The sequence below is a fragment of the Teleopsis dalmanni genome, chromosome 1 (assembly GCF_002237135.1).
Source record: "Teleopsis dalmanni isolate 2A chromosome 1, ASM223713v2, whole genome shotgun sequence".
Classification (NCBI taxonomy): Eukaryota; Metazoa; Arthropoda; class Insecta; order Diptera; family Diopsidae; genus Teleopsis; species Teleopsis dalmanni.
The window spans coordinates 156,529,316-156,547,662 of record NC_051846.1 but is presented as its reverse complement, the minus strand read 5'-3'; the positions used below and the strand labels follow the sequence as shown (position 1 = coordinate 156,547,662).

The window sequence follows — 18,347 nt, the reverse complement described above, 5'->3', positions numbered from 1 at the left end:
ATCTAAAAACAATAAAATATTTTTAAGTAATTATAATTAATTTGTTACAATAATTTTAATAGACATGAATCCTTCAGTATGACATTTTTTTATAAAAAAAAAAAGAATAACAAAAAATAAAAAAAAAACAAAATATAATAATAAGAGAAAATAAAATAAAAAAAAATAAAACAAAAATAAGAAAAAAAACAATAAAACAAAAATAAGAGAAAATGCAATAAAAAAATAAAACAAAAATAAGAGAAAATACAATAAAAAAAATAGAACAACAAAAAAAAAATAAAACAAAAACAAAAATTAGAAAATATAAAATAATTAAACAAAAATAAGAGAAAAAAATAAAAAATGTAAGTGAAATAAATGCAAAAAAAAAAATTAAAAAATATGAAAAATTAAAAAATATGAAAAATCAAAATATATAAAAAATAAAAAAATAAGATTAAAAATATGAATAAAGAATAATTACATTTAAAAAATAAAACAAATAGTACATCTAAGAGTATAAATTAATGTGGAAAATATAAATTTAATACAATAAGGAAAATCTAATTTGTTTATTTAGGCCTTCAATAACATTTTATTTTACAACATACACATAAAAATAAAAGGAATTCAATTAATTTTTAATAACATAAATTATAAAAATAATAATATTTAACATATAAGTACAAATATATATATAATAATTACAGAAAATAATTTCAATAATGTATTTATTCTGGTTTTTTGTTATTGTTAATAAAATTAAATGGAAGAATGAAGGCTCCATGAGCCTCTAACTTAATTTCATGTTAACTTTAGTTACATATATTATTAAAAAATAATGCTTTTTAATTGAAATTCAAATGTTATTAGCATTATTAAATTTTGTTTTCAGGTGAATTTCTTTATACTTCAACTACTTAATATAAATCTTTATTATATTTTTAATGTATCTATTGAAAGCTTTGAGAATCTATATAGGAGTTTTGGAAAGTTCATAGAATTTGATTACTTAGTTCTAATTTCTTTTTTTTTTTAATTTAATTAAAATTTTTAACTTAAATTACTTGAACATTTAAATTATGTGCATATCAAATATATAAATTATATATGTATTTTTATTGGGAACATAAAGGTTTAGGGAATAATAATGGAATTTCGTTTTTTCTTTTTTCTACATATTAAAATAAATATTAGTTTTTTATAATATATACAATGTATATTTTGGCTTAACTACCTATTTTTAAATATAATACATATATTTAAATAAAAAAGCATTTGCAATAAGCCATAAACATATGTATGTATATATACATATACATATATGCAAATATACAATAAATTTTAAAGTAAATAACACTAATAGTTACGTATATAACTAAAAACAATATTACTTTTAATAACTACAAATTTACATTTTATACATCTTACGTTTCAAATTTAGTGAATAATATTTTAACAACCTTATTTAATTACTTTCATTAAGAAACTCTTCATAGATGCTTAGAAATGCTTTTTTCTAAATTTAAATAAACAAATAAATAATATATAAAAATTTTCTACTATATAAGTTTATAAATTCATTAAATATTTTTTGTTAAACTTCACTTGTCTCATTATCAATTTCATCAATCGTTATTACTTCAACACTTGCTGCTTCACTACTTTCAGCCATTTTTATGCAGTCCATATTCTCTACATTTTCCACATTATCAGTAGACTCTTTTTTCATACAGACATCATCTTCATCAGCATGTTCTGTAGTTTTGGGCGTTTGGACATTTAATGCTTCTGTTTCAATTTGAACATCTTCTGGTGCGGTGTCTATAGTTACAGCTGTAGTGTATAAATTTTCAAAATCATTTGTATCAATTTTAGTTTCAGTGTTTTCTGGTTCTATTTCTAGTTCTAATTCTGGTTCTAGTTCCAGTTCTGGTTCTGGTTCTATGTGAGTTGTGGTGTTTTCAATATTTGGAACATTGCTATCATAATCGAAGTCTTCGAACTCATTATTACATGAATCGCATGGTTCATTTGCTTGTTCAGCCATCATATTCAACATATTTAAAACTAGCTCACGTTTTTGCATATCAATATTAAACATACCCACATCATCTTCAGAACTGCTACTGCTAACAGCATTGATTTTTGGCCTAGCACCTGTGTTGCTTGACTTAAATCTGCTTGTGGTTGCCTCTAATATGTGACTATCGTCGAAGCCTTCATTACTTGCAGTACCTAATTGTGATGTTGGTGATTCTAGACTGCTACCTAATATAGGCGTTAATCCTTCAATTTGTTTTTGTAACTCGTCCATTTGTTGTAGAGCCGAACCGCGTCTTGAATTTGTAGTACCAACTATCGTCATTTCTTCAGTGCTGCTATCAACTATTTGGTTATATTCTCGTAATCCATATTCTCCTACGGGAACAAAATGTTCACCTATTTCTATCAGGTAAACCACACGACTTAAATTTGAACGAAAGCGTTGATTTGTATGATTTGGTACCCAGTAATGAACAACATGTCCAACCATACCGACCCGCGGTTTCCAATCTTCCCATGATAAGCGGCCACCACTAGCAGTAGGCCAGACCACATCATAACGTCGTAGGTCATATATCTGAAATTTGTATGAATTATAATTCTCAATTTGTAATATGTAAGCTCATTATTCTTAAAATTTACATTATCAATTCATCGTAAAAGCTAATTAATTTACTATTGTTTTTGCAGTTCCAATTTACAGTAAAACAAGTTTATCTATACTTGTAAGGAGTGTATACTTGTATATAGTTTATATATATAATTATATATAAACAAAGCTAGCACAGTGAAAAATGTATAGAATAGAATAGAATGGGGAAAATGAGAATATATACGTGACAACAAATTTCATATAAAACTAATTATTTACTTGTACAGATTATATACAGTAATGGTGTTAAGTTCGCTTTTAAAATGAATTGAGAATATTCTTGATATTATGATAGTTGTCTTATAAATTAAATAAAATATAAAAAATAATATAAAAAAAAACATCAGAAAGCAAAATAAAAAGAAGTAAAAACATTAAAAAAATTTAATATAAAATGAAATAAAGAAAAATAATAATAAAGAGAAAAAATGATAATAAAAAAAACAATAAAAATAGTAATGAAAAAAATAATAAAGTTAATAATAAAAAATAAAAATAATAATAAGAATTATAAAAAATAAAAATAATAAAAAAAATTACAAAAAAATAATAATCAAATTAATTATAAATAATAGAAAAAATAATAAAAAATAAAATTAACAATGAAAAATTAATATAATAAAATTATAAAAAATAAGAAAAATTATAACAAACCAAAAATAATAATACGAAAATTATAAAAAAAAATAATAATAAAAAAATTATAAAAAATATAAATAATAAAAAAATTATAAAAAATATAAATAATAAAAAAATTATAAAAAATATAAATAATAAAAAATTTATAAAAAAAGAAATAATACTGAGAAAAAATATGAAAACTGAAAATAATGATAAAAATTATTAAACATAAAAATATGAAATATAAGTATAGACTCACCTCTGTTTCATCAACAATAATAACTTTTTTATACAGCTCAATACGTGGTTTCCGCGTTGTCATTGTAATATCAGAATTTGATTTTGTTGCATCCACAGACATACCGGCAGTTAAACAAATAGGTCCCTTTGTTTTTCGTGGATAGTCGCCAGGTGTTGTTATTATATTGCCAACACCAATACATCCAGACGAGCATGAAATTTTTGTATATCGCGGACTATTGCTGGTTTGCGTATCGCTAGGATGAGGCTTTATTTGTTTGGATGAGGAATCATATTCTTGTTCATTATTCTGCATAGAGTCTGCATTTGTACCACTGATGTCTTTTAATGTGCTAGCGCCACCATGACCACCTACCGCCCCCAAACTTGTACTGGCAATCGGTAAAGTTGCACGTCTTTCACGATCACTGCGAGAGCTTGTAGATTGTGTTTGACTTTTACGTAAACCAGCCAAAAGTGTAGTTGAAGTAGGTTTCACTGGTATAACAGCTAGGCCACTACGCATCGATACTAAACCATCACTACCATATTGTGCACTAAGACTTCCACCTAAATTAGCTAAATTTCCAGAACGCAAACCAAGAAAACTTCCTGTCAGAGTGTTGTAAAATGGCGCAGATATATAAACTTGTGCAATTTCACCTGATTCACCGCCTGCATTACAAACGGGTCCAACTGCAATCACACCAAGATGAGTTGTTTCCATGGTGGACCCAGAACTGCAGCCTTGACGACAACGTTCACGTATGCGTCGCCACCAATCAAGCACATTTACTTTGATCGATTCCAGTGTTATGGCGCCACCTATTACTTCACAGAGTTGTTCATTGGTGTCGGCATATGAAGTAGTTAAAGGTGATACATAAATGGGATAACCTACAATAAAAACAAAAACACAAAAATAAGTCCTCATAGTTCAATTGTTTTACATTTGTAGTTACCTATTGGTTGATCACAGCAGGAGTTTATTATATTTCGTAATGCTTGCTTGGCATTTTGTATACTACCACGTTCGGGGTTTCGATTACGTAAATATATCAATTCTTGCTGCTGTCCTGCCCATAAGCCACGTACACACTCCCTATTTAGTTTAATAACGCGAAAACTAAGAAACCGTTTCGTTAGACGAATAATGCGATACTCATCGGAACCATCTTCCATAACATGTCTAAGTGCGAGTAAATTGGGTGCACCCCGTAATACAGCACTACGCCATACAGGGTCTGCTTCATGTGAAATAACCAAATCTTTAGAACAAGTATCAATTGCTTCATAGAGTACATTTGGATCAAGAAACTCATCGGGATTCGTTATATGATCTTGCTGCAATTTCAATGCCATTTTAACTGCTGGTGCTACAACAGAATGCAATAATTCCATATCGGCAAAAACCCATTCGTCACGTGGCGAAGTAATACGAAAGTCGCCTTTAAAGAGTGCATGTAGACCGTGTAGAAAAAACTCAACACCAGTCAGTGAACTATGTGAAGCAGTAGCCAAAGAGCGTCTACCTAATAAACTTAATGCTAAACATAATGAGACTATTGGAGAGTCCTTTGCTATACTCGGCACTTTCAATTTTATAATTGGTATGCCGTTATTGTCAGCTGGTGTACTATTCTCAGTTTTATTATCGACTATGGGTGAGTGGGCGTTAAATGGTGTTTTAAAATTTGACGCCTTTTGATTTCGTAAATGGCTACTTTGCAGCTTTGTTGCAGAATTCAATGCCGCAGTGCTGCTATTAAGTGGACAGTTTTCTAACGGTACTTGCGAAACATTCGTACCAGTTAGACCAGGTGCACTCTCTGATGTTTGCCGTGATATTATTGCAAATGACTGTGAATTACCAATGTGCTCGGTTGAGTGATTATTTACAGTACCACTATCGCTCATTGTAGCACTTTTTTGTGGACGCGCACGAAGATGCTGGGATTGTGAAACTGCCGTTGCTGCTGTGCTTAAATTGGGTGTACTTTTCGAATCGTTGTGCGTTTGTGCTGGTATTGTTGTCTCATTAACTGTGTTTTGATTTTCTTTTCGTTTATCACAGCAAAAATTTATCCAACTCAGGTAGACATAACAAAAACTTAGCCGGGTTATACCAACAGCACGAAAATCAAAGTCTTCATCTAAATTATAATTAAATATAGGATCTAAATCAACAAATTGTCTGCTGAGCGTGTGTTGCAAAGCGTCTTGAATTGGTCCTGATGATAGCCATTGATCAAGTTTGGGATTTTTCACAACATAATATATGATACTCTATAAGAAAAGAAACACACATGTGTTTAATATGTTTTAAAATTTATATTATTAAGTCAATTAAAAAACCTTGATGTAATATGTAATCAGAACTTTGCGGTACTCAAATACTTGAAGCGTTGCGCTTGCTAGATTATCTGAGATTGAATAACCCTCCAGTACATATTGTGCTGCAACAACTTGCCAAGCTAGCCAACGTGTTGAGAACATTGCATTTGCGCTCAACATACGTGGTATATGCCCAGGATCGCAGCAGCAGCAGCCATCATTATCTTCTACGTCTTCTGAAATTGCTTCTACCTCACGCTGTTGACAATACGTGCCACGAAATTCTAAACCACGCATTTGAAAAGTACACAGTCCATTACCGAGTTCGATAATGTGCACTAAGCAGTTAAGATAATCCGAAGCAAGAACTGTAAGTGAGTGCGATGTGTAGAAACAAATAAAAAACGAATACAAAAATTTGAAACAGATGAAGAAAGAAAAACAATCTCACCAAAACAATCGCCTTGGTTGACATTTCCCCATCGACCCATCAATAAGTCCCCACAAAGTGAATGTTGCAAGGACCGGGTCAGGTGTTCATAGAAAATGCTATTCAAATTATTGTCGTCTGCACCCAAATCTCGTTCCAATTGTGAACTTAAACGCGTATTAGAGTGATCTATGCGTCGTGTATTATAGTCGCGCTCCCAGAATTTTATTGGTCGTACATACGATGTTAGAAATATTGCACTACCCAAGAAAGGATTTAGTGGTGTGGATAGTATAGCCGATATGCCAGCTTGCAAAAACAGCATTGCCGAATGTGGCACACTAAAAGGTTGAGCAAAAGCATGAAATGCTGAGCCCCACGTTATTTGCCAAGGTGCAATGTAGGTAACGATGAATTGTAGCTAAAATTAAGCACAGTTGCGAGTAAGTAAAATCGTAATATCGTTAATTGTATAGAATAACTTACCTTTAAAAGAAAATCACAGCATTTTCTATACGCCAAAGAGACGAAAAAATAATCTATTAGAAACGATTCACTGGCCATAGCAAAATCTACACGAAATAACAATACCGTGAATAAAACGATCAGATATTGGTTAATTGAATCCGAGTAAGCATTTCGCACAACTGCAAGAAAATACAAATAAAAAAAGTTATTTACAAAATTATACTCGTATAGAGCGATAGAGTAACTTACATTTAAGAGCACAAACTGCAACGATTAAGGTGCCCCAACCCACACCAAATTTGTTAGTTATAATTTGCGCATCTGCTGTGAGCGCAGATAACACAACCAATGGAAATAATACATTTCGCTCCACCATACTTAAATATATGTAAAACTTTTCAAACCACATTATTTTAGGTGCATTTGATACTTCAAATTGTCCAAATTCCTTTTGTTTAAGCAAAGGACGCGCAAAACAGAGCCATGGCATATGTTTCCGCATTTGTGGTATTATGTAATGGAGTAGAAATCCCAAGGCGCCAGTAAAGGCATACAGTACAATATTAAGATCTGGTTGCAAAACAGTAAATACTGTACTGGAGTGCAGACCCAAGACAGCAACACACTGCAAAGTCATGACCACTAAATCATTTTTCAGTCGAGTATTTACGGTATTTTGTAATTTTTTCGGAAGTGGATCTGGAGATTCTTCTGCGCCATTTTCTGTTGTACCATTGGCACACATACCGTTTGTTAGTGTTGATATATCACCTGGATTTGTCGTAGAGGAACTTGACATTTTATCATCTAGATCTTGATCTTTTTCAGCTTCATCTTCTGTTTCAGCATTTGCATTCGATTCATGTTCCGAGTACAGATTTGCAGCACACTCTCCCCCTCCTACCGATGCAAACGAATTAGATGCTGTTAACACTTTCTTACAATTAGTTGTTGGTTTACCTATTGTTTGACTACTACTGCCTAAAGATGAAGCTTTTGATTTGTTCATTTTGCGTTCTTGATTTGTTAATATATCGTCCTGATCTTTAATAGTTATAATTTTCTCTAAAGAAGACATTTCTATTTGTTCATTGCTGCAATTTATTTCCGTTTTACCGTGTTCAGTTTTATTCCTCCTTTTGCGTTTAAGCGAGCTGGATCCAATTTTATGCTCAGGTGCTCCATTTGCTGATTTAGCACTTAATTCGTCATCATCATCACGATATGTGCTTACAATACAATTTTTTATTAGTGCCCATATGTGGCTAAAATCACTAGCAGATCGTGACAAATGATAACCGAGTGGTATCAGCAAAGCGCAGAATATGGAAAATAGTATATACTGAGTACCTCTGCCTTCAATAAGTGCAGCATATAGTGGACCATAAAGTATAGCAATGCCTAGTGCTGAACGCAATAAGCACAAAAATGCGCCTAAAATGGGAAAAATATGTTACAAAATTTTTCTACAACACAATTTTTCTACAACACTACTTACCAACCAAACTACCAGCTGCATTTCCACCAAAAACATGCATATCAATTTGTTCCAGAAAATACATTAGAAATGTATTTATTTGTGGAAATAAGCCAAGTGAGAATATTATAGGAAAGCAAAGCAATATCAAGTACAAAACTTCTAAAACCACACTTGTCAGTTCTTTAGGTGCATAGGTAATCCCAAAAAACTTTTGATACACCGTACTTTCCTGTTCATAACTCTCTTTAAGTTTGTGTAGCAGTAGTAAGAGTCCACTACAGCAACTGAAGTAGATGGCGCGAGAGTAAGCCACACTCTTATTAAAGCCGTGTATTGGCGAAGCTGCGTCTGGCTGTACACTCTTAACTAAGGAATACTGTGAGCCGGCAATTACCACACAAAACAGAAATGCAAAAATATCCTTGTAATATCCTAATTGCAATATTGTTGAACCCAGATACGCCACTGTTGCCGATAACACTACAGATAGTAATATATGAAACCAGTGCAGATCACGATCAAACAAGGACAAGAGCTCCAGTCTATCCATAGATATTTTAAATTCATGTTTAAACCTAAAACATTTAAAGCGGTATTTGTAAAAGCTTTTAGGCACAATAGGTTTTTCCGAGGAGAGCATACAAGCAGGACGCCAAAAATCACAGTAACTATCGATATGACTGTCCAATATGGCAGCTGCAGCAGCATTGCCAGAGTTGTGAGTACGCACTTGCGAGGAACTGCGTTCATCGTTTATGACATTAATCAGACCTTGTATTGAGAGTGTTGCAGCGTTGCTAACGCGAGAATTAAGAGAGGAAGGTGCCACAACTACACCGAGCGTTTGATGTGCATTACGATTTTGTGAATTGTTGCTGAGATTAGTGGATTGCAGTTCGTGAGTGTGAGAAACTTCACCTATTGATGAATTACCTGGCTCGGATACCTGTTTAGAGTTCCGCCTAACTTTATCGCGATAATATAAGCGTTCGGATAGTGACATCCCATCTGCTCCGATTGGCTGCATTTGGTTATTTGCCGCTTGAAATGCATTCTGATAGAAACGTATATGTTCGCTAGGTAAATTAGGAGGTACAACATTATTAGGAAATGAGCCTATTGGTCGACCATTTTCATCTAATGTGCCGCCATGCATCAACCATAGCATTTTGTGTACATCTGCAGAAAATGAATCTGCACTTATACTACGGGATGAAGGTGGAGATGAAGTGCGCGAAGCGGCTATTGTTGTAGTGGGAGCAATTGCAGTTTCACTATTGGTTTTATTATTGTTACTTGTAGAGTCAGTCACATTGCAAAGCTTATAAAGTTGCGATCTGTTAATTGGTATATTTCTTTCCAAGTCTTTCCCACTTTGTACTTCATTGATTTCTCGATATTTAACTACTTTTGGTATAGCACCAAGATTTTTGCCATTTGCAGCGTTCGAATTAGAGTCCGATAATTCACGTCGATTCAAATTTTCAACGTCATCTTCAACATTTTTTGCTGCATCTGCACATTCATCTATATCCTCATTCTCTTCACTTAATTTCGTTGCGTTAGGAATAATGGATTTGTCATTTGGTTCCATTCCAGCTAAAAGCATATCTTTAGAACTCGCACTAATTTGTTCGCAATCACTTGAAGGGCAACCAGAGTCACCTTCAGCTTTGTTATTTTGTGCCGCTACGTCTTGAAATAAATGTTGGCAAAATTTATTAGTCGGATGTTTGCATTTTTGTATGGCAGCTATTTCAATACGTAAAGAGTTGTCAGTATCCTTTGACGCACTATTCGTGTTATCCCATGTTTTACCACTAAGTAAAGGCGACCGAGAACCATTGTTATCAGTTTCAGAGTCGGTGGAATGTGAACGTTCTCTAAGAGCTTGTGAGGTAGATGGTGTATCATCCTCTGTTTGTCTACAACAATCATCAGAGTCCAATGTACCGTCTCTATTTAATTTTCGATTTTGTTCTTCATACGATGCTTTTAGATCATCCAACTGATTTTGTGTTTGCTGTAAATCACTGAGAATGTGATCGAGATTATCATCGAAATCTTTAAAATCATCATCTACAATTTCCATATCAGTATCGCTTGCATGTAGACGTTTCTGCTCTACGCCTGTATTAAAATCAAGTGACATTTTTTCATCTGCTTGTTCAACAATAGGGTATACAGATTCAATTAAACCTGTTGTGGAACCATTTGCACTGCCACTGAAATTTAAACTACTATTTCCATTGCTCTCACCAAAGCTACCACCAAATTTGGGACACAAATTGAGATGTGGATTTCTTACTAATGATTTACTTGGCGGCGGTAACAATGCAGATTGTGGATTTTTTATTTGCTGGCCATTAATTGCTTCTACACTATTTGGATGTGGACTTAAATTTGATACAGAAGGACGCGGGCAAGATATCTCTAACGCAGCGCTTTTTATACGTCTAACCGTGGGTTGTTGGTGTCCTGCAGCTAAGCCGAGATTTCCTCCCGTAGCTGTGTTGGAATTGTTAATACTTTTAAAAAGTGAAGTAGCATTTGAATGCCGCCTTCTGCTTATATTGCCACTACCGCTGGCCCCACTACTATTTTTTGAGTTAGAATCTGTTACAGTCGGCATGACAGGTAACTGTAGCGCTGACATAGTGCTGTTGGAATCTTTACGTATATTGGTGCTATGATGGTGTGCGCGGTATTGATGCTGATGTGGATAATGTGAATTTAATTGCTGTTGTTGTTGCTGTAGTAATAACACCGCTCTACCACTTGCGTTACTTGATCTTCCATCAATTTGTTCAATGCCTAAATCGGATTTTGTATAACTATCATCTTCTATGTAAACATCAGATGAAGAACCTTAAATAGCAAATATAAATACAATAATTTTACACATTATATACATTTTATATACACACGCTTGCTTACCTAATATCCATGATTTCAGCGTACGTCCACGTCCATCTACACCTTGCGCACTACCACCTAAACTTAATTCTAATTCATCTATGTCTGAAATGCCGCCGCCAATTGCAGCTGATGATACATGGTGTATGGGTAAGAATAAATTACGATTACATTTGATGCGTTCATCATGAGTTTCGGAACTGCGATGGCGATGCAAACGTGAACTTCGTGGATTAACTACAACAGCAGATGTACTCGTTGTTACTGATGGTGTAGCTATGCCGGACAAACTCGTTGTTGTAGTTGATAGTCGTTGTATGTTTGATGTAGATGTGATTGTGGAAGATGTTTTATGTAGAGCATTTGATTCAGTGGTATTTGATTTATTTCGATTCCTTACGGCTGAAGTATCATCTTGTGTATTATTTTGCGGATACAAAAATGTTGCAGTACGCATTATACTACCGGGTGCAGTAGCAATTGTGTCCGATTGATTTCGTACTAACTTTGGCACGATGGTTGAATCCGCACTTGCATCGAGACTGCTTTGCCTCTCAGGACGTCGCCTTTGTCGTCGCCTCTTATGATCTTCGGATGATTTGCGTAATAAATTTATCTGACGTAGTGTACTATTGTTTGGGAGCGCTGCGTTAGATGCAATACTGGCAGAGGCAGCCTTGCTTGTACTGGGTCGAGGTGAATTTTCGTTATCATCTTCAGGATAAACTGTTAAATATTTTGTATTTGCTTCACCGCTTATAACGCAGTTAGGTACAGCACTGGAAGAACGTATGGATTTAGTAACACTTGCAGAACCAAATATTGATTGCTGATCTTGTTGGCTATTTGATGACATCACTGATGGCGCGTAGAACATCAGTTCTATTGACTCTGAACTATTTTTGCGATGCACATCCACCTTGAGGTCTATATACAATAGCTTTTTAAGTAAATTTAATCATATCAAATAAAAACACCACAACACATACCTATTATACTGTTAACGTTTTCAATGGACATCATGCTATTTTCCTCACTGGCCTCGTTAATTGCCTGCTCCACTGAGCCATCATTTCTCATTACTTTCATTTCAATACCAGCCTCATCCTCACTTGAAATAAATAAAAACATTAACTTTATATATAGCAGTTATCGGGAACTCACCGTGGCTCAGTTTCTTTAGTAACTTTAAAAAACTGATTTTTTAAATTTGTGTCGGACATAGTCTGTGCGCGATCATATAATCGATGCAGTGCCATGTTAACTAATTTTACACCTAAAATTGTGAGACTGGTGCCAATACAGTACAAAAACCATGATATCCAAGTTCCAGGAAAATACTAATTATTTGAGAAAAGAAATACAAGAACAAAGACAGAAACAGAAACAAAAACAAATTAAAGAAGTAAAAAATAATTTATTTTTAATTGTTATGAATCAACTTTCAGTGACCCACATACCAAGTATGCAACGAATGGGGAGCAGAGTAGGAAAAGCCACAAATACAAATGCACAACGTTACAAAAGACACCTTGATGCGGATCGTAGAACCATCCACCGGTCAATGAAGCCCACACTCCTTGGCGCAGAATCTCCAAGGTCTGCGATCCCATTGCAGGCAAAAATTCATTTGGACTTTGTGCAAATGCAAGATTTGAAGGGCGTGCAGCTGCCTTGGAAAAAATCAAACGTCAATACGACGAATGAGACGACGAACGTCGATGTAAATAATTTTCCAAGCTTTGGCACTATACTATACACTATGTATTTATATATTAAAACTAAAACTCAATTCATTAACTATTATTTTCCGTATTGTTTTCAATTTCTTTTGTTTTAACTTGCGTGATTATTAATTCTTTTACAAGTGTTTTTCCATTTTGATTTATTTGCATCTTTTTATCACTCAAATCAGAATAGGGCTGCCAAGTTTTTAAGTTTACTGAAAATTGCAAATGACAAGTCAATTGATTTGACGCGTTTTTAAGAATTGCATATAAATATGTTAAAAACACTGTTTTAAATAAATAATACTCATCAAATTAATATTTGGCATAATTTAAGTTTAATTGCTAGTGTATATACATATATAAAGACAATTTTTAAGTAGCAAATTGTTTAGAGACGTAAATGTATGGTTGTCGGTAACACAGTGCTAACAAATTGTTCGTTACAAGTTGAATGTGCGTAAATATTTTAATAAAACTGTTAAATAGTTAAAAATACTTATTTTATTCTTTTACTTTAATGATTAATGTAATACTTTTATATAACTCATATATGCTTTTAAATTAAAAAAGTTTTAATTAAAGATTAAAGAAATTAATTTGTAGTAATTGGTGCTTGCTTTTAATGTTTGAAAATCATTGAGTTTATATTCTCATTTCTACCTATTTGTTTCAAGCAAATATGTAATTACATTTTTAATACTTGAGTGTTTTAGTTAATATGTGTTAGTTAATATGTGAATTAATAATTGATAAATACCCGGCCTAAGTAATAAAAACGCATTTTATTAGAAAAGTATATATTTTGCTTCAATATAGTCATTTTTAGCTCAAAACACCGAATCCAATGATCTGTCAATATTTGGATACCTTATAAATAATATGATTTATTAAGTTCTCTAAAATATACATCAGTTTCCCATTCCACTTTGTCATTTGATGCAAATCTTTTTCCCTGGAGTTATCTCTTCAAGTTTTGAAACAGGTTATAGTCACTGAGAGTCAAGTCTGGAGAATACAGTGCAGTAGTAATTTGTTTTTTATTGTTTTTAATTTTTCCAAATAATGTATGAAAATTGAATCCCAAAATAAGGAAGACAAAACTTTTTCAGCCGATTGATGAGTTCGTGGTCATTTGGGAGCACTACCCTGTGGTTCTACCCCTTCTCTGGCTTGTTGTTTTCCTTCAGGTGTAAAGTAATGGATCTAAAAACATTCAATTAAACATTCTCTAAAAAAAACATTCAATTAAAAATAAAGATATCAGTTCTAATCTGATACCTAACCTGATATCACAGTTCTAGTCTCATGTTGTATTAGTAACATCGTATTATTCTTAGAAGCATTGTGATATATATATATATATGTATAGGAACACGTAGATTGTTCGGAATTAAATTTGGAACAGGATGAACAGTAAGTATGAAAGATGTCATGAATAAAATTAAATATAGATACTCATTTACATCTCTAAATACAGAGTATCCAGTAATTTATAGTCCATTCAATCAAATATTGTAAAATTCAATAAAAACTGGCTCGTGACACTTTTCAACACAAATTACGATTAAGATATTTTAATTACTAGATTTTAAAAAAAATCTAAGGAGAAGAATATAACAGATTCAATAGATAAAATACCAAAATCTAAAATGAAAAAAAAAAACTATTTCAAGGTTAAATTAGAATAGAACAAAAAGTACATTTTTTATTTTAAGTTATGATATATTTGACTGTTCTTAGTTCTAAAAACTAAAAAAAAAATGGCATATGCCATCTTTATAGATGTTACTATAGTAATATCTCTAGAAATAGACTGTGAAGCCTTGGAAAGAATCTTTCGATTTTGAAATAAACTCTCTATGGTGGTCGAACTATCGATATTTCTTCAAACTTTGAAAGTTATCAGAGATAACACTGTCTTTTTTTTTCAAATATTCTTTGTGAACTCAACTTTTCTAGCTTAAACTTTAACAAGAAATTTTAATTTCTTCTTTGACTTTTTATAGAAGATTTGAAGTGTGTACCTTAGTCTAAATAAATACATTAAATTAAAAATCATATTAATCACGGGTTTTTAGATGGCCCTTTTTATTAAACAAGCATCTTAGTGAGATGAAATATGCACTTACAGATATTTATATACTAACAGATATTTTTCTGGACAACAGTAAAAATAATGATCTCATCTTATAATAGATCAGAAGTGAGATCGCAAACATTTCATTTCATTCACATTCTTGCATTTGTGTATTTAAAGTCGTTATTTGGAAGTGGTTTGATGTAAGTTAGCTTGATAAATGATTTTTAGCCGAGAGAAGACGCTACTGGCGCGACATTCTAGGCAACCATCAGGTTAAAGAGCTGGTTCATCCCTACAGTTATGGTAAGGTAACCTGCTTTATCATAACAGAGTTGATTGCTGGTAGGATATTTAAAGGGGCACCATTTTCTGTGTTACCACCTTAACAAAATGAGTCTGTCCAAAGAGATAAATTGTCGATTTTGCTTAGAAGCAGTCGAGACCAGCCTTGATCTGGGCCAGTAGGAGGTCACTGGATCAAGAACTACTGTCCCCTTCTGACATTAGGAGGTTCTCAACGGCTGACATTCTGGCCTTCATTCGGAAGGCAGAATATTTCTGTTCGGTTAGGTTCTGTTGCAGCACAAAATATCAACTACGCTCGTAGTGTTCCGTTCCGTTGAGAACTAGTACGCCAATTGTTCCTATAGCTATGTTAGTTTTCTAATTCAAAGAGGTAGTTTTTGTTGTATATTCTTTGAAGGGATTATAAAATTCAATTAGCTTCTGCAATGGATTTAACTTAATAGCTAAGAATCTATTGTTGCTTTAGTTATCATAAGATTTTTTTAAAACATAAAAAACCTATTAAAGCACAGTTATTTATTTAAGTGAATTTTTTCAGCTACATAGTTTATAAGATTATATATCATTTAGATGTGTTCATCTTTGATTATATGATCATAATTGTGATGATGGTGTATATGTTCCTCCTCAATTATTGGTTCTTTTTCTTCATGTAGAGGATAATGTTCATGCTCTTCCTCATGGTGATGAATATGTTCTTCATGCACGATTGGATGATGTTCTTGATGCACAACTTTTTCCTCTTTTATAACTACTGGTTTGTGGTGATGATGTATGTGCTTGTAAACTGTATGGACATGTTTCTCGATCTTTTTGTGAATTGGTACATGAATCACAATTTTTTTCTTCTTTTGATGCCCACTAGAAATAGAAAAGATTAAAGAAGAGATATGCATTCTAAATATCCTATTAAATATGTTAATTATAAACCAATTTTATAAAAATCAATATTCATATGATCAAAATACATATGATAATTATTTTACTATGCTTATAAGCAATTTCGGAAATTTTATTTAAAGGAAACAAAAAACATATATTTGAGGTAAATATTTTAATTATATTTTTACTATATTTGCACTTCCGAGTTCCGACTAATAATTAGTTGTCTACTCAACTCACCTGGCATCCGCATCGTGTGGGCAAACAAGTAAAATAACCAGTGCGGCAAAAATAAAAATGTTCCACAACTTTTTTATTTTTTTTTAATCAATGAAATCAAAAATTAATAAATTTTATATGAAAAAATTTAACAACTAACAATTTTTATTTTTCACTCACCAGCGGCCGCGTTTTCATTTTGATTTGGATTTCGAATTTAAGGAAATTATCGCACTAAAAACTTAAAAATTCACGAATCGAAAGGCAGCTTCGATTGATTGGCGAGATGTGCACTGTCTGGACTGTAATTGAGCAGTGAGCAATTTTCATAAAATTGCGAATACTTTTATAACATGAAGCACACAAAATGAACATAAAGGTAAAAAAAAAAAAATAAAGAAATAAAGTAATAGCACAAATCCAAATACACAATTAGCGAAAAATAAACAAAACAATGTGCAAAAAATACGAGTCTATCATGTCTGCAATTTGCTTCCTTGCATGCGCGCCAAGACAGTGCGAGCTGTGACTATTGCGTGTGGAGGGGCTAGGACTTACTTTGAAAACGGAAGAGAGTTTTCGAAACTCAGTCATCGGAAATACAGAAAATAAATTGTTTCACAAAAATATAATGAGAAACACTAAATTGTTGACAAATTGTAAATTGTCGTAAATAAAAGCAATAAAAAAATTTAATTATTATTATCATAATCAAATTAAATCCATTTTTATCACTGCTTAATAATTTTCTTTATAGTTACAGTCGAATCGCAATAATTTGTGTACCAATAAATCGAAAACCGCTATAATGCGTATCCAACTGTTGGTCCCTTGAAACACCTTGCCAATTCGTATGCAACTGCTGGTTTCTTGAAAAAACCTAGTCTATTTGTATTCGACTGCTGGTCCTTTGAAAAAAACCTCGTCAATTCGTAAAATTTCCATATATTTTGGTATCTTGTTAGTTCGTATTTTATTTGAAATTCAATGAACATTAAACCTCTTATAATACGTATTGCAAAACAATAAACCTCTTATAATACGTAATGCCAAACAATAAACCTGGACTTTAAGGTGTTTCAAGAGCAATCGCAAAGGTATGGATGACAATGGGTTTATTTAACCAATGGCTTTAGATACTGAATGATAGCATGAAAACTAAAAAGCGGAAAATACTGTTATTTATGGACAATTGTACGGCGCATAATAGGTCCTTTAATCTCAACTACGTAAAAATAAATTTTTTACCAATAAACACCACTTCCAAGCTGCAGCCCCTTAACGGATTTGGATTTATCACTTGAAAGCGATGAGACAAAATCGAAAATTATTATAGCATCTGAAGTACTAGTAATAATTTTTTTTGTTTTGTATTTTGATTCTTATCAGCTTACAGACCCGAACAATTAAACGCATTTATTTAAAAATGTTGGCAAATATTTCGTTCTTTATTAAGATAATTTTAGTACACTTTACTCTAATTTATTGGATAAATACAAGCTAATCAAAAATAAGAGATAAATGAAAATAAAAGTCAGCTGTTGAGTTTCTTCTTATTGAGTAATAAGAGATATAAAAAAGAGAACGTTTATTATTATCATTATTTTTGGCGGAATATTAATATTAAAAAATTTTTTAGTTTTGTTATGCTCGTTATTTATGTCCAAAAAAATTGTTTATTAATTTTTAATGTGTGAATTTTAATTGTTTTAATTTTTTATTTTTATTTGTTAATTCAATTTTAATTACTAATGACTATTGTGGAACAGAAAAATTACTGCATTTTATAAAAAATAAGGTATATATATTTTGATGTTAGTATTTTATCTTTAAATTAATGTTTGTTATTATATAGCACTGATGAAGTTCTTAAATAAAGAACGAAATATTTGCCAACATTTTTAAATAAATGCTTTTAATTGTTCGGGTCTGTAAGCTGATAAGAATCTAAATACAAACAA

At 32.1% G+C, this 18,347-nt stretch overlaps 2 protein-coding genes across 2 annotated transcripts in view; both read right to left on the bottom strand.

Annotated features, from left to right (window-relative positions):
• Positions 1 to 1,547: 1,547 nt before the first annotated feature.
• On the bottom strand, positions 1,548 to 12,994 carry LOC119669541 (protein pecanex-like). Its single transcript, XM_038079463.1, has 12 exons — positions 12,630 to 12,994; positions 12,334 to 12,509; positions 12,159 to 12,280; positions 11,191 to 12,096; positions 8,272 to 11,121; positions 7,023 to 8,207; positions 6,792 to 6,952; positions 6,327 to 6,726; positions 5,897 to 6,243; positions 4,504 to 5,827; positions 3,561 to 4,438; positions 1,548 to 2,605 (listed from the first exon to the last, which is right to left on the bottom strand). The coding sequence occupies exons 1-12, from the start codon at positions 12,780 to 12,782 to the stop codon at positions 1,580 to 1,582; spliced, it is 9,528 nt and encodes a 3,175-aa protein (XP_037935391.1). The 5' UTR covers positions 12,783 to 12,994; the 3' UTR covers positions 1,548 to 1,579.
• Positions 12,995 to 15,851: 2,857 nt separating this feature from the next.
• The window catches only part of LOC119666532 (histidine-rich glycoprotein-like), a 4,324-nt gene continuing 1,828 nt past the window's right edge, over positions 15,852 to 18,347 (bottom strand). The window contains exon 2 of the mRNA XM_038075813.1: positions 15,852 to 16,146. Within this exon, the coding sequence (XP_037931741.1) occupies positions 15,852 to 16,146 (295 nt within the window). The remainder of the gene's footprint in view (positions 16,147 to 18,347) is intronic.

Excerpts from the sequence above, each read along its gene's own strand:
- LOC119669541 (XM_038079463.1), bottom strand. The coding sequence starts at position 12,782 with ATGGGATCGCAGACCTTGGAGATTCTGCGCCAAGGAGTGTGGGCTTCA. Across the intron at positions 12,510-12,629 it reads CCCCATTCGTTGCATACTTG|TATTTTCCTGGAACTTGGAT; the intron begins GTATGTGGGTCA and ends TCAAATAATTAG. Across the intron at positions 6,244-6,326 it reads CAACCAAGGCGATTGTTTTG|TTCTTGCTTCGGATTATCTT; the intron begins GTGAGATTGTTT and ends ACTCACTTACAG.